Consider the following 13,862-nt stretch of genomic DNA (forward strand, 5'->3'; position numbering starts at 1 on the left):
TTCTTTGGTTGGAAATCATTTTATGCAGCCAAAACACTGCCGTTTTAAAATAAAGAAAGTTTTCACATAAAGAATCTTTAATTTTATTTTTGCCACTTTCTCGTGGCATTTTTGTAGTTTTAATTTCTCACTATCAGCTGGTGAAGTGTAGAAATATTAAACAATATGACATACAACGGTAAGGGGGTGCTCACAAGTGTCAAATTTTTTAAGACTATTGAAATACGACAAAAGACTTAAGAAAAAACTTGTGAATTACCCAATTATATAATATATCAGAGAAGCGCGAAAGGAAAGCGTTCATCTGAGATACCCTATGCTTTGCTTCGATGTGAAAATATGAAAGCGAGGAAAATTGTATGAAAAGCAGCCATATTTGTGTCTCCAGGAGTGTCTGTGGCAGAAGCTTTGTTAAGTTTCATTGATAAAATTAAATATTATTTTAATAGGAGAGAACACATTAGTCCACAGTATCGCAGTGGATTCTTCAACTTTAATCTAATCTAATAGTATCGCTTTCTGTTGTTCCCTATATAAATTATATATAATATATCATAAGTATTTTTTTAATTTAAAATTAGTGTACATCCATATCCTAATGCAAATTTGTAGGGAAATTAATAAATTTCGGGGCAATAAGTATTTTCTACTTGAATAACTACAGCCATTTTAACGCGAACAAGAATTTAAAAATTGTATTTAAAAAATACTACGTTGTACATGTTTTTTAAAGAAAAATTTATATAATTTCAACTTTTTCTAATTACAGGAAGATGATTTAATTGCCACAGTCGAAGAAAGCTCTTTCTATCAACGTCGTTATGGGAAATATTTGGATATGGTTATAGTAAATAATGATTTTGACAGCACATTTCAACAAGTTGTGAAAGTACTCGACGAAATGAGTCATGAGGAACAGTGGGTCCCTGTGAATTGGATATACTAATCGAATTATATAATCTGCGTTAAATTTAAAATAATCTTAATCTTACACGTTTTGGTTCATTGGCATTTAATTAACAACTGAATTACGTAATTCAATCCATTAAATGTATTTCAAAATATTTTTGAATAAATAATTTTGTGAGGGATGAAGATGGCTTTTTTATTGTTTGATTTAATAGTGCGCAGTCTAAGAAAACTGAATGGCGACAGTGATCAATATTTAGTAAGGGTAATACTGCGCCATAAAATCTCGAAGGTGGTGAAAACCAAAGTGGAACACCAGTGAACTAGTGAATCTCACGGTCTAAAGCAGAGACCAGATTAAAGTCGACGAAGAGTTAAAGCAAGAAAAATCATCTGACAACATCGAATAATGAAAAACTTTAAAAAACTCGATCACAATTGTGACAACACATAAGCATATCGTATAATTGGAAGTGTAACTAAAAACAAAAACACTGAGTGGTTCAATGAAGAGTGTAAATAGATCTTAAAAATGAAGGAAGAAAGAATAGGTTTCTAAAATAAACCCGAGCCGCTGAAGATTTATACATTGGAAGAAGGCGTGTTAGAAAAAGAAAAGAATCCGACAAGCAATCCAGGGTAAATATATGTAAAATCAAAAAGGGCGAAATTAAGGTTGTCAAATATCTCTCTTCCGCTTTTTTGCTCTTCATTCAATGCTTTATAAAAAGTGTTACAGTGATCGGATTTAGTTAAAATATGCGCCGTTTTGTTCGATGATCTGTTTCCATCTAGACGGCAACTTCATAATACCTTCCTCGTAGAAGCCCCCCCCTTATTTGCGAAGAATTCGGACAGCCACTTTTCACAAGCCGCTTTTGAGTTCAACTTCACACCACCAAGGGCATTCGCCATGGACAGGAACAGGTGGTAATCACTTGGCGCTACGTCCGGGCTATATGGTGGATGCGATTAAACCTCCCATCCGAGCTCCCGTAGCATCTGACGAGTCATCAACGAAGTGTGTGGTCTGGCGTTGTCCTGGTGGAACACTACACCCTTCCTGTTGGTCAATTCTGGACGCTTCTGGTCGATCGCCTGCTTCAAGCGGTCCAGTTGTTCGCAGTAGATGGTAGAATTAAGCGTCTGGCCGTATGGGAGCAGCTCATAGTGGATGATTCCCTTCCAATCCCACCAAACACACAGCAAAACCTTCCTGGCCGTCAATCCCGGCTTGGCCACTGTTTGGGACGATTCACCGGCCTTCGACCACGACCGTTTTCGCTTGATATTGTCGTATATGATCCATTTTTCGACGCCGGTCACCATCCGCTTCAAGAATGGGACGAGTTCGTTCCGTTTCAGCAGCATATCGCAGGCGTTGATTCGGTCCAGAAGGTTTTTTTGCGTCAAATTATGCGGCACCCAAACATCAAACTTGTTTTTGTATCCAGCCTTCTGCAGATGGTTCAAAATGGTTTGGTGACTAACTCCCATCTCCTGGGCGATGTCACGAGATGCCATATGCCGGTCTAACTCGATGTATTCCATGATTTGATCGGTATTTGTCGTCACAGGTCTTCCGCCGGCTGGCTTATCTATGGTGTCGTTTTCACCGGCTCTGAATCGTCGAAACCATTCCTCCGCGGTTCGAAGTGATAGAGTACCATCCCCCAAAACACTATTAATCTCACGGAACGTTTCTCTAGCGGATTTGCCTTAAACGAAGGAAAACTTTAAAATAGCGCGAATTTCGGCGTTAGTGAACTCCATGTTTACACGTCTATAACTGTTGAACGCAATATCCAAACTAATCATGCATAGCGTTGTTTTGTAGGTTATGTCAAGACCTTTCAAACTATGTATAGTGTTGCCAGATACGAGCTCTGTAGCGCTTTGTACATAGCCGCGAAATTCAAAAGACAAAAAAGCGGAAGGGAGATATTTGACAACCTATACTTACAGATAAGAAGAAAATAGAAGAGAGAACACTTTAAAGAGCTATTAAATGTTGGCGGGTTTGAGTATAGTGCGTCCAAACAATGCTGTGTCTGACTGTCCCAATGAGTAACCGCTCTGGAAATAGTGATGAAATAAGTAACACAAAAAGAACTAGACACATATTGAATAGAGCTACACAAATATACGTAGTATACTGGGTCGAGATCACTATAGTCAGCAAAAACATCCAAGCCCAGTCCAAACTTTCGCTGATATTGAAGTGGCAGCTAGCCAAATTGGTTATTGAAGATAAAACCAAATACATATTTATACATATGTAATACAAGTACATATGGTATAAAGTGACCAATACGCATTTGAAACTGTGAAACCATCATTCGACCAGTTTTGTGCTACGGAAAAGGACAAAACCAAACTGCAAATCTTCGAAAGAAAGATCCTAAGAAAAATCTTTCAAGCAATAAAAGATAATGTAATCAAATAGTTTGTTCATCTAAGTCACCCCCACTTCAATTTATGATAAGACAAAACTTTCCACCAAAATTTATTCGAATCGGTGGAGGTTCTTTTCCAATTAATAATTTACCGCCTTCTTGTGTGATTGCTCTTACTTCATAATATTTGCAGTCTTTTATAATTTTGGGTACTTAATATAATATATATAACTATTACATCTTTAATTTGTAATATCTTAAAGTTAGAAATGTCCATTAAATCAGTTATAGTCAATCGTCCGTGTTCATTTTGAATTGTATTTTTATCTCATCTTTTCCTCATATTTTTGCTATCGTGTGAACCATATTTTATAGCTCAGTTATTAAAAATTGATATTTCTTTTTCATAAAAGTTTAACATGTGAATATTCGTTTACATTTTAAATTGTTTCTGTTAATTGATTTTAAAAGTTTCAGAGTTTGTTGTGTATTGTTTGTTGTTATTTTCAATTAGTTCGTTTAACTTATTATTTATTAACACTAAATCGTCATGATCTGGTGTTCCTGCTTTCCACTTTCATAGTGTTTCTAATTCATTTCTTCCTCTTATATATCTTGTATCTTTCTTTTATATACTGTGAAAGTTAATAGTTGGTGATCTGTATGTATTTCTAGATCTGATACTCCGTAAAGGTAGTTTCCTAAAGTTTTTAATGCCCAAACTATGGCATAAAGTACTTTCTCATTCATTGAATAATTTTTTTCTGTGGAATTCAATGTTTTAGAGATAAATTTAATAGGTTTTCCATCTTGGCTTAATACAGCACCTAACGTTTATTCCGCTATGCATTGACTCATTACTATGGTAAAGTGAAATTTACTTATATAAATCTTCTTTTTCTATTTCTTTTGCTCTTTTTGCACCTTTGACAAATTTAAAATTATTCAGGGGTGTTGTAGAATCCAAGAAAGATTTGCGTAGTTGTCCGAAATGCAAACCAATTCTGATTTTCAATGGTGTCACAGAATCTGATGGGATTTTCGTCTTTTCGAACATATGCAAAACCAATATCTGAATCAGCTGTATAAATTTTGCTCCGTATATGTATGGTCTAAAATAAGTCACTGCATACTTGTACATGATTGCAAGAAATTCCTTGTCTGTCGTCGCATATTTCTGCTAATGATTGTTTAATGTTCTTGAGATAAAGCATATTGGTTGGCCTTGCTGTCAAAATACAACTCCAATAGTGCAATCGCTTGCATCTTGTATATTTAAACATCTTTTTACATTTAGGCAGGTGATGGTCGTGATTATGAAAGCGCTGAGCGCCCTCTAGACGATACAATTTGCTTGTGTGCAGGGAAGTTGCAAAGGGTTTTTGGCCGATTTCTACGTCCCTAGTAGTGCTAGGCGGGTGATTGATGATCCAAATGAAAGTCCTCTAGATGACACAATTTGTGTGACAGTTGCAAAGTGTCTGCGATCAAATTGAAAAAAATACTGTTTTTGGTACGAAATTTTTTTATGCAATATAATCTCCCTTAACTTCAATACACTTATTCCAATGCGGTAGTAGCCGCTGGGAGCCAAATCTGGTGAATACGATGGATTCTAAAACAATTCATACTTTAATTCGGTTTTCCCTAAAAACTGATGCCATAACCTTATTTGCTGATCGTTGTGACTTCACCTGCTTTGTAGCTGAACCAGAGAACGTAAATGAACGAGAAGGTGCAGGTTCGACAGCGAACATTTGTAAAATTTCAGCCGGGGATTTCACCTCACAAGCAGGAGAAACAAATAACATTTATCGCTTTTATAACAGCAGTAATCTGTACACATACAGCTCTTTTAACATGCCCAACAGCGAATATTGAAGAGAATATGATATGTAGGTATACCAAACAGGGAATATTGATATGCCACTTGAAATATATTCCCTTTTATTGAACTATTATTAATTAATTTTTTAAAATTATTTTATGTTAATTAATTTTTACTTTGTTATGAGTTATTAGTAATAATTTAAAGGTATTTTGATATATTTCTTAAAATAATTCATGCACTTAACACCATTATAGGGTCACAAAAGTACAGAATTGCGTTTTGCCGTCGTCATTTTGATATCTTATGTACATGTAAAGAAATATGAAAGAACAATTTTTAAATTTGTCTACAAACAACATTTGGCCAACAACCGTTGGCTGAACAACCAGCTTCAGTGGGTAGGTTTAAAGTGCACACGTGCGGCTATTTTGAAATTTTTGCTTTTTCGTTGATTGCCACTACCCTGTTCTACTTAAAGTGCACATGTGTGGCTACGGAATCAAATAGTTTGTTCATCTAAGTCACCCCCACTTCAATTTATGATAAGACAAAACTTTCCACCAAAATTTATTCGAATCGGTGGAGGTTCTTTTCCAATTAATAATTTACCGCCTTCTTGTGTGATTGCTCTTACTTCATAATATTTGCAGTCTTTTATAATTTTGGGTACTTAATATAATATATATAACTATTACATCTTTAATTTGTAATATCTTAAAGTTAGAAATGTCCATTAAATCAGTTATAGTCAATCGTCCGTGTTCATTTTGAATTGTATTTTTATCTCATCTTTTCCTCATATTTTTGCTATCGTGTGAACCATATTTTATAGCTCAGTTATTAAAAATTGATATTTCTTTTTCATAAAAGTTTAACATGTGAATATTCGTTTACATTTTAAATTGTTTCTGTTAATTGATTTTAAAAGTTTCAGAGTTTGTTGTGTATTGTTTGTTGTTATTTTCAATTAGTTCGTTTAACTTATTATTTATTAACACTAAATCGTCATGATCTGGTGTTCCTGCTTTCCACTTTCATAGTGTTTCTAATTCATTTCTTCCTCTTATATATCTTGTATCTTTCTTTTATATACTGTGAAAGTTAATAGTTGGTGATCTGTATGTATTTCTAGATCTGATACTCCGTAAAGGTAGTTTCCTAAAGTTTTTAATGCCCAAACTATGGCATAAAGTACTTTCTCATTCATTGAATAATTTTTTTCTGTGGAATTCAATGTTTTAGAGATAAATTTAATAGGTTTTCCATCTTGGCTTAATACAGCACCTAACGTTTATTCCGCTATGCATTGACTCATTACTATGGTAAAGTGAAATTTACTTATATAAATCTTCTTTTTCTATTTCTTTTGCTCTTTTTGCACCTTTGACAAATTTAAAATTATTCAGGGGTGTTGTAGAATCCAAGAAAGATTTGCGTAGTTGTCCGAAATGCAAACCAATTCTGATTTTCAATGGTGTCACAGAATCTGATGGGATTTTCGTCTTTTCGAACATATGCAAAACCAATATCTGAATCAGCTGTATAAATTTTGCTCCGTATATGTATGGTCTAAAATAAGTCACTGCATACTTGTACATGATTGCAAGAAATTCCTTGTCTGTCGTCGCATATTTCTGCTAATGATTGTTTAATGTTCTTGAGATAAAGCATATTGGTTGGCCTTGCTGTCAAAATACAACTCCAATAGTGCAATCGCTTGCATCTTGTATATTTAAACATCTTTTTACATTTAGGCAGGTGATGGTCGTGATTATGAAAGCGCTGAGCGCCCTCTAGACGATACAATTTGCTTGTGTGCAGGGAAGTTGCAAAGGGTTTTTGGCCGATTTCTACGTCCCTAGTAGTGCTAGGCGGGTGATTGATGATCCAAATGAAAGTCCTCTAGATGACACAATTTGTGTGACAGTTGCAAAGTGTCTGCGATCAAATTGAAAAAAATACTGTTTTTGGTACGAAATTTTTTTATGCAATATAATCTCCCTTAACTTCAATACACTTATTCCAATGCGGTAGTAGCCGCTGGGAGCCAAATCTGGTGAATACGATGGATTCTAAAACAATTCATACTTTAATTCGGTTTTCCCTAAAAACTGATGCCATAACCTTATTTGCTGATCGTTGTGACTTCACCTGCTTTGTAGCTGAACCAGAGAACGTAAATGAACGAGAAGGTGCAGGTTCGACAGCGAACATTTGTAAAATTTCAGCCGGGGATTTCACCTCACAAGCAGGAGAAACAAATAACATTTATCGCTTTTATAACAGCAGTAATCTGTACACATACAGCTCTTTTAACATGCCCAACAGCGAATATTGAAGAGAATATGATATGTAGGTATACCAAACAGGGAATATTGATATGCCACTTGAAATATATTCCCTTTTATTGAACTATTATTAATTAATTTTTTAAAATTATTTTATGTTAATTAATTTTTACTTTGTTATGAGTTATTAGTAATAATTTAAAGGTATTTTGATATATTTCTTAAAATAATTCATGCACTTAACACCATTATAGGGTCACAAAAGTACAGAATTGCGTTTTGCCGTCGTCATTTTGATATCTTATGTACATGTAAAGAAATATGAAAGAACAATTTTTAAATTTGTCTACAAACAACATTTGGCCAACAACCGTTGGCTGAACAACCAGCTTCAGTGGGTAGGTTTAAAGTGCACACGTGCGGCTATTTTGAAATTTTTGCTTTTTCGTTGATTGCCACTACCCTGTTCTACTTAAAGTGCACATGTGTGGCTACGGAATCAAATAGTTTGTTCATCTAAGTCACCCCCACTTCAATTTATGATAAGACAAAACTTTCCACCAAAATTTATTCGAATCGGTGGAGGTTCTTTTCCAGTTAATAATTTACCGCCTTCTTGTGTGATTGCTCTTACTTCATAATATTTGCAGTCTTTTATAATTTTGGGTACTTAATATAATATATATAACTATTACATCTTTAATTTGTAATATCTTAAAGTTAGAAATGTCCATTAAATCAGTTATAGTCAATCGTCCGTGTTCATTTTGAATTGTATTTTTATCTCATCTTTTCCTCATATTTTTGCTATCGTGTGAACCATATTTTATAGCTCAGTTATTAAAAATTGATATTTCTTTTTCATAAAAGTTTAACATGTGAATATTCGTTTACATTTTAAATTGTTTCTGTTAATTGATTTTAAAAGTTTCAGAGTTTGTTGTGTATTGTTTGTTGTTATTTTCAATTAGTTCGTTTAACTTATTATTTATTAACACTAAATCGTCATGATCTGGTGTTCCTGCTTTCCACTTTCATAGTGTTTCTAATTCATTTCTTCCTCTTATATATCTTGTATCTTTCTTTTATATACTGTGAAAGTTAATAGTTGGTGATCTGTATGTATTTCTAGATCTGATACTCCGTAAAGGTAGTTTCCTAAAGTTTTTAATGCCCAAACTATGGCATAAAGTACTTTCTCATTCATTGAATAATTTTTTTCTGTGGAATTCAATGTTTTAGAGATAAATTTAATAGGTTTTCCATCTTGGCTTAATACAGCACCTAACGTTTATTCCGCTATGCATTGACTCATTACTATGGTAAAGTGAAATTTACTTATATAAATCTTCTTTTTCTATTTCTTTTGCTCTTTTTGTACCTTTGACAAATTTAAAATTATTCAGGGGTGTTGTAGAATCCAAGAAAGATTTGCGTAGTTGTCCGAATTGCAAACCAATTCTGATTTTCAATGGTGTCACAGAATCTGATGGGATTTTCGTCTTTTCGAACATATGCAAAACCAATATCTGAATCAGCTGTATAAATTTTGCTCCGTATATGTATGGTCTAAAATAAGTCACTGCATACTTGTACATGATTGCAAGAAATTCCTTGTCTGTCGTCGCATATTTCTGCTAATGATTGTTTAATGTTCTTGAGATAAAGCATATTGGTTGGCCTTGCTGTCAAAATACAACTCCAATAGTGCAATCGCTTGCATCTTGTATATTTAAACATCTTTTTACAATTAGGCAGGTGATGGTCGTGATTATGAAAGCCCTGAGCGCCCTCTAGACGATACAATTTGCTTGTGTGCAGGGAAGTTGCAAAGGGTTTTTGGCCGATTTCTACGTCCCTAGTAGTGCTAGGCGGGTGATTGATGATCCAAATGAAAGTCCTCTAGATGACACAATTTGTGTGACAGTTGCAAAGTGTCTGCGATCAAATTGAAAAAAATACTGTTTTTGGTACGAAATTTTTTTATGCAATATAATCTCCCTTAACTTCAATACACTTATTCCAATGCGGTAGTAGCCGCTGGGAGCCAAATCTGGTGAATACGATGGATTCTAAAACAATTCATACTTTAATTCGGTTTTCCCTAAAAACTGATGCCATAACCTTATTTGCTGATCGTTGTGACTTCACCTGCTTTGTAGCTGAACCAGAGAACGTAAATGAACGAGAAGGTGCAGGTTCGACAGCGAACATTTGTAAAATTTCAGCCGGGGATTTCACCTCACAAGCAGGAGAAACAAATAACATTTATCGCTTTTATAACAGCGGTAATCTGTACACATACAGCTCTTTTAACATGCCCAACAGCGAATATTGAAGAGAATATGATATGTAGGTATACCAAACAGGGAATATTGATATGCCACTTGAAATATATTCCCTTTTATTGAACTATTATTAATTAATTTTTTAAAATTATTTTATGTTAATTAATTTTTACTTTGTTATGAGTTATTAGTAATAATTTAAAGGTATTTTGATATATTTCTTAAAATAATTCATGCACTTAACACCATTATAGGGTCACAAAAGTACAGAATTGCGTTTTGCCGTCGTCATTTTGATATCTTATGTACATGTAAAGAAATATGAAAGAACAATTTTTAAACTTGTCTACAAACAACATTTGGCCAACAACCGTTGGCTGAACAACCAGCTTCAGTGGGTAGGTTTAAAGTGCACACGTGCGGCTATTTTGAAATTTTTGCTTTTTCGTTGATTGCCACTACCCTGTTCTACTTAAAGTGCACATGTGTGGCTACGGAATCAAATAGTTTGTTCATCTAAGTCACCCCCACTTCAATTTATGATAAGACAAAACTTTCCACCAAAATTTATTCGAATCGGTGGAGGTTCTTTTCCAGTTAATAATTTACCGCCTTCTTGTGTGATTGCTCTTACTTCATAATATTTGCAGTCTTTTATAATTTTGGGTACTTAATATAATATATATAACTATTACATCTTTAATTTGTAATATCTTAAAGTTAGAAATGTCCATTAAATCAGTTATAGTCAATCGTCCGTGTTCATTTTGAATTGTATTTTTATCTCATCTTTTCCTCATATTTTTGCTATCGTGTGAACCATATTTTATAGCTCAGTTATTAAAAATTGATATTTCTTTTTCATAAAAGTTTAACATGTGAATATTCGTTTACATTTTAAATTGTTTCTGTTAATTGATTTTAAAAGTTTCAGAGTTTGTTGTGTATTGTTTGTTGTTATTTTCAATTAGTTCGTTTAACTTATTATTTATTAACACTAAATCGTCATGATCTGGTGTTCCTGCTTTCCACTTTCATAGTGTTTCTAATTCATTTCTTCCTCTTATATATCTTGTATCTTTCTTTTATATACTGTGAAAGTTAATAGTTGGTGATCTGTATGTATTTCTAGATCTGATACTCCGTAAAGGTAGTTTCCTAAAGTTTTTAATGCCCAAACTATGGCATAAAGTACTTTCTCATTCATTGAATAATTTTTTTCTGTGGAATTCAATGTTTTAGAGATAAATTTAATAGGTTTTCCATCTTGGCTTAATACAGCACCTAACGTTTATTCCGCTATGCATTGACTCATTACTATGGTAAAGTGAAATTTACTTATATAAATCTTCTTTTTCTATTTCTTTTGCTCTTTTTGTACCTTTGACAAATTTAAAATTATTCAGGGGTGTTGTAGAATCCAAGAAAGATTTGCGTAGTTGTCCGAATTGCAAACCAATTCTGATTTTCAATGGTGTCACAGAATCTGATGGGATTTTCGTCTTTTCGAACATATGCAAAACCAATATCTGAATCAGCTGTATAAATTTTGCTCCGTATATGTATGGTCTAAAATAAGTCACTGCATACTTGTACATGATTGCAAGAAATTCCTTGTCTGTCGTCGCATATTTCTGCTAATGATTGTTTAATGTTCTTGAGATAAAGCATATTGGTTGGCCTTGCTGTCAAAATACAACTCCAATAGTGCAATCGCTTGCATCTTGTATATTTAAACATCTTTTTACAATTAGGCAGGTGATGGTCGTGATTATGAAAGCCCTGAGCGCCCTCTAGACGATACAATTTGCTTGTGTGCAGGGAAGTTGCAAAGGGTTTTTGGCCGATTTCTACGTCCCTAGTAGTGCTAGGCGGGTGATTGATGATCCAAATGAAAGTCCTCTAGATGACACAATTTGTGTGACAGTTGCAAAGTGTCTGCGATCAAATTGAAAAAAATACTGTTTTTGGTACGAAATTTTTTTATGCAATATAATCTCCCTTAACTTCAATACACTTATTCCAATGCGGTAGTAGCCGCTGGGAGCCAAATCTGGTGAATACGATGGATTCTAAAACAATTCATACTTTAATTCGGTTTTCCCTAAAAACTGATGCCATAACCTTATTTGCTGATCGTTGTGACTTCACCTGCTTTGTAGCTGAACCAGAGAACGTAAATGAACGAGAAGGTGCAGGTTCGACAGCGAACATTTGTAAAATTTCAGCCGGGGATTTCACCTCACAAGCAGGAGAAACAAATAACATTTATCGCTTTTATAACAGCGGTAATCTGTACACATACAGCTCTTTTAACATGCCCAACAGCGAATATTGAAGAGAATATGATATGTAGGTATACCAAACAGGGAATATTGATATGCCACTTGAAATATATTCCCTTTTATTGAACTATTATTAATTAATTTTTTAAAATTATTTTATGTTAATTAATTTTTACTTTGTTATGAGTTATTAGTAATAATTTAAAGGTATTTTGATATATTTCTTAAAATAATTCATGCACTTAACACCATTATAGGGTCACAAAAGTACAGAATTGCGTTTTGCCGTCGTCATTTTGATATCTTATGTACATGTAAAGAAATATGAAAGAACAATTTTTAAATTTGTCTACAAACAACATTTGGCCAACAACCGTTGGCTGAACAACCAGCTTCAGTGGGTAGGTTTAAAGTGCACACGTGCGGCTATTTTGAAATTTTTGCTTTTTCGTTGATTGCCACTACCCTGTTCTACTTAAAGTGCACATGTGTGGCTACGGAATCAAATAGTTTGTTCATCTAAGTCACCCCCACTTCAATTTATGATAAGACAAAACTTTCCACCAAAATTTATTCGAATCGGTGGAGGTTCTTTTCCAGTTAATAATTTACCGCCTTCTTGTGTGATTGCTCTTACTTCATAATATTTGCAGTCTTTTATAATTTTGGGTACTTAATATAATATATATAACTATTACATCTTTAATTTGTAATATCTTAAAGTTAGAAATGTCCATTAAATCAGTTATAGTCAATCGTCCGTGTTCATTTTGAATTGTATTTTTATCTCATCTTTTCCTCATATTTTTGCTATCGTGTGAACCATATTTTATAGCTCAGTTATTAAAAATTGATATTTCTTTTTCATAAAAGTTTAACATGTGAATATTCGTTTACATTTTAAATTGTTTCTGTTAATTGATTTTAAAAGTTTCAGAGTTTGTTGTGTATTGTTTGTTGTTATTTTCAATTAGTTCGTTTAACTTATTATTTATTAACACTAAATCGTCATGATCTGGTGTTCCTGCTTTCCACTTTCATAGTGTTTCTAATTCATTTCTTCCTCTTATATATCTTGTATCTTTCTTTTATATACTGTGAAAGTTAATAGTTGGTGATCTGTATGTATTTCTAGATCTGATACTCCGTAAAGGTAGTTTCCTAAAGTTTTTAATGCCCAAACTATGGCATAAAGTACTTTCTCATTCATTGAATAATTTTTTTCTGTGGAATTCAATGTTTTAGAGATAAATTTAATAGGTTTTCCATCTTGGCTTAATACAGCACCTAACGTTTATTCCGCTATGCATTGACTCATTACTATGGTAAAGTGAAATTTACTTATATAAATCTTCTTTTTCTATTTCTTTTCCTCTTTTTGCACCTTTGACAAATTTAAAATTATTCAGGGGTGTTGTAGAATCCAAGAAAGATTTGCGTAGTTGTCCGAAATGCAAACCAATTCTGATTTTCAATGGTGTCACAGAATCTGATGGGATTTTCGTCTTTTCGAACATATGCAAAACCAATATCTGAATCAGCTGTATAAATTTTGCTCCGTATATGTATGGTCTAAAATAAGTCACTGCATACTTGTACATGATTGCAAGAAATTCCTTGTCTGTCGTCGCATATTTCTGCTAATGATTGTTTAATGTTCTTGAGATAAAGCATATTGGTTGGCCTTGCTGTCAAAATACAACTCCAATAGTGCAATCGCTTGCATCTTGTATATTTAAACATCTTTTTACATTTAGGCAGGTGATGGTCGTGATTATGAAAGCGCTGAGCGCCCTCTAGACGATACAATTTGCTTGTGTGCAGGGAAGTTGCAAAGGGTTTTTGGCCGATTTCTACGTCCCTAG

The 13,862-nt window shown here is 33.6% G+C and overlaps 1 protein-coding gene across 6 annotated transcripts in view; it reads left to right on the top strand.

Moving 5' to 3' along the window:
* The window catches only part of vari (MAGUK p55 subfamily member vari), a 241,940-nt gene extending 240,845 nt beyond the window's left edge, over positions 1-1,095 (top strand). For all 6 annotated transcript variants that reach the window (XM_070106559.1, XM_070106564.1, XM_070106562.1 and 3 more), the window contains one exon: positions 770-1,095. In XM_070106559.1, coding sequence (XP_069962660.1) covers positions 770-946 — 177 coding nt within the window. In that variant the 3' untranslated portion in view covers positions 947-1,095. The remainder of the gene's footprint in view (positions 1-769) is intronic.
* Positions 1,096-13,862: the final 12,767 nt, after the last annotated feature.

Source organism: Bactrocera oleae, chromosome 3 (genome assembly GCF_042242935.1).
Source record: "Bactrocera oleae isolate idBacOlea1 chromosome 3, idBacOlea1, whole genome shotgun sequence".
Lineage (NCBI taxonomy): Eukaryota > Metazoa > Arthropoda > Insecta > Diptera > Tephritidae > Bactrocera > Bactrocera oleae.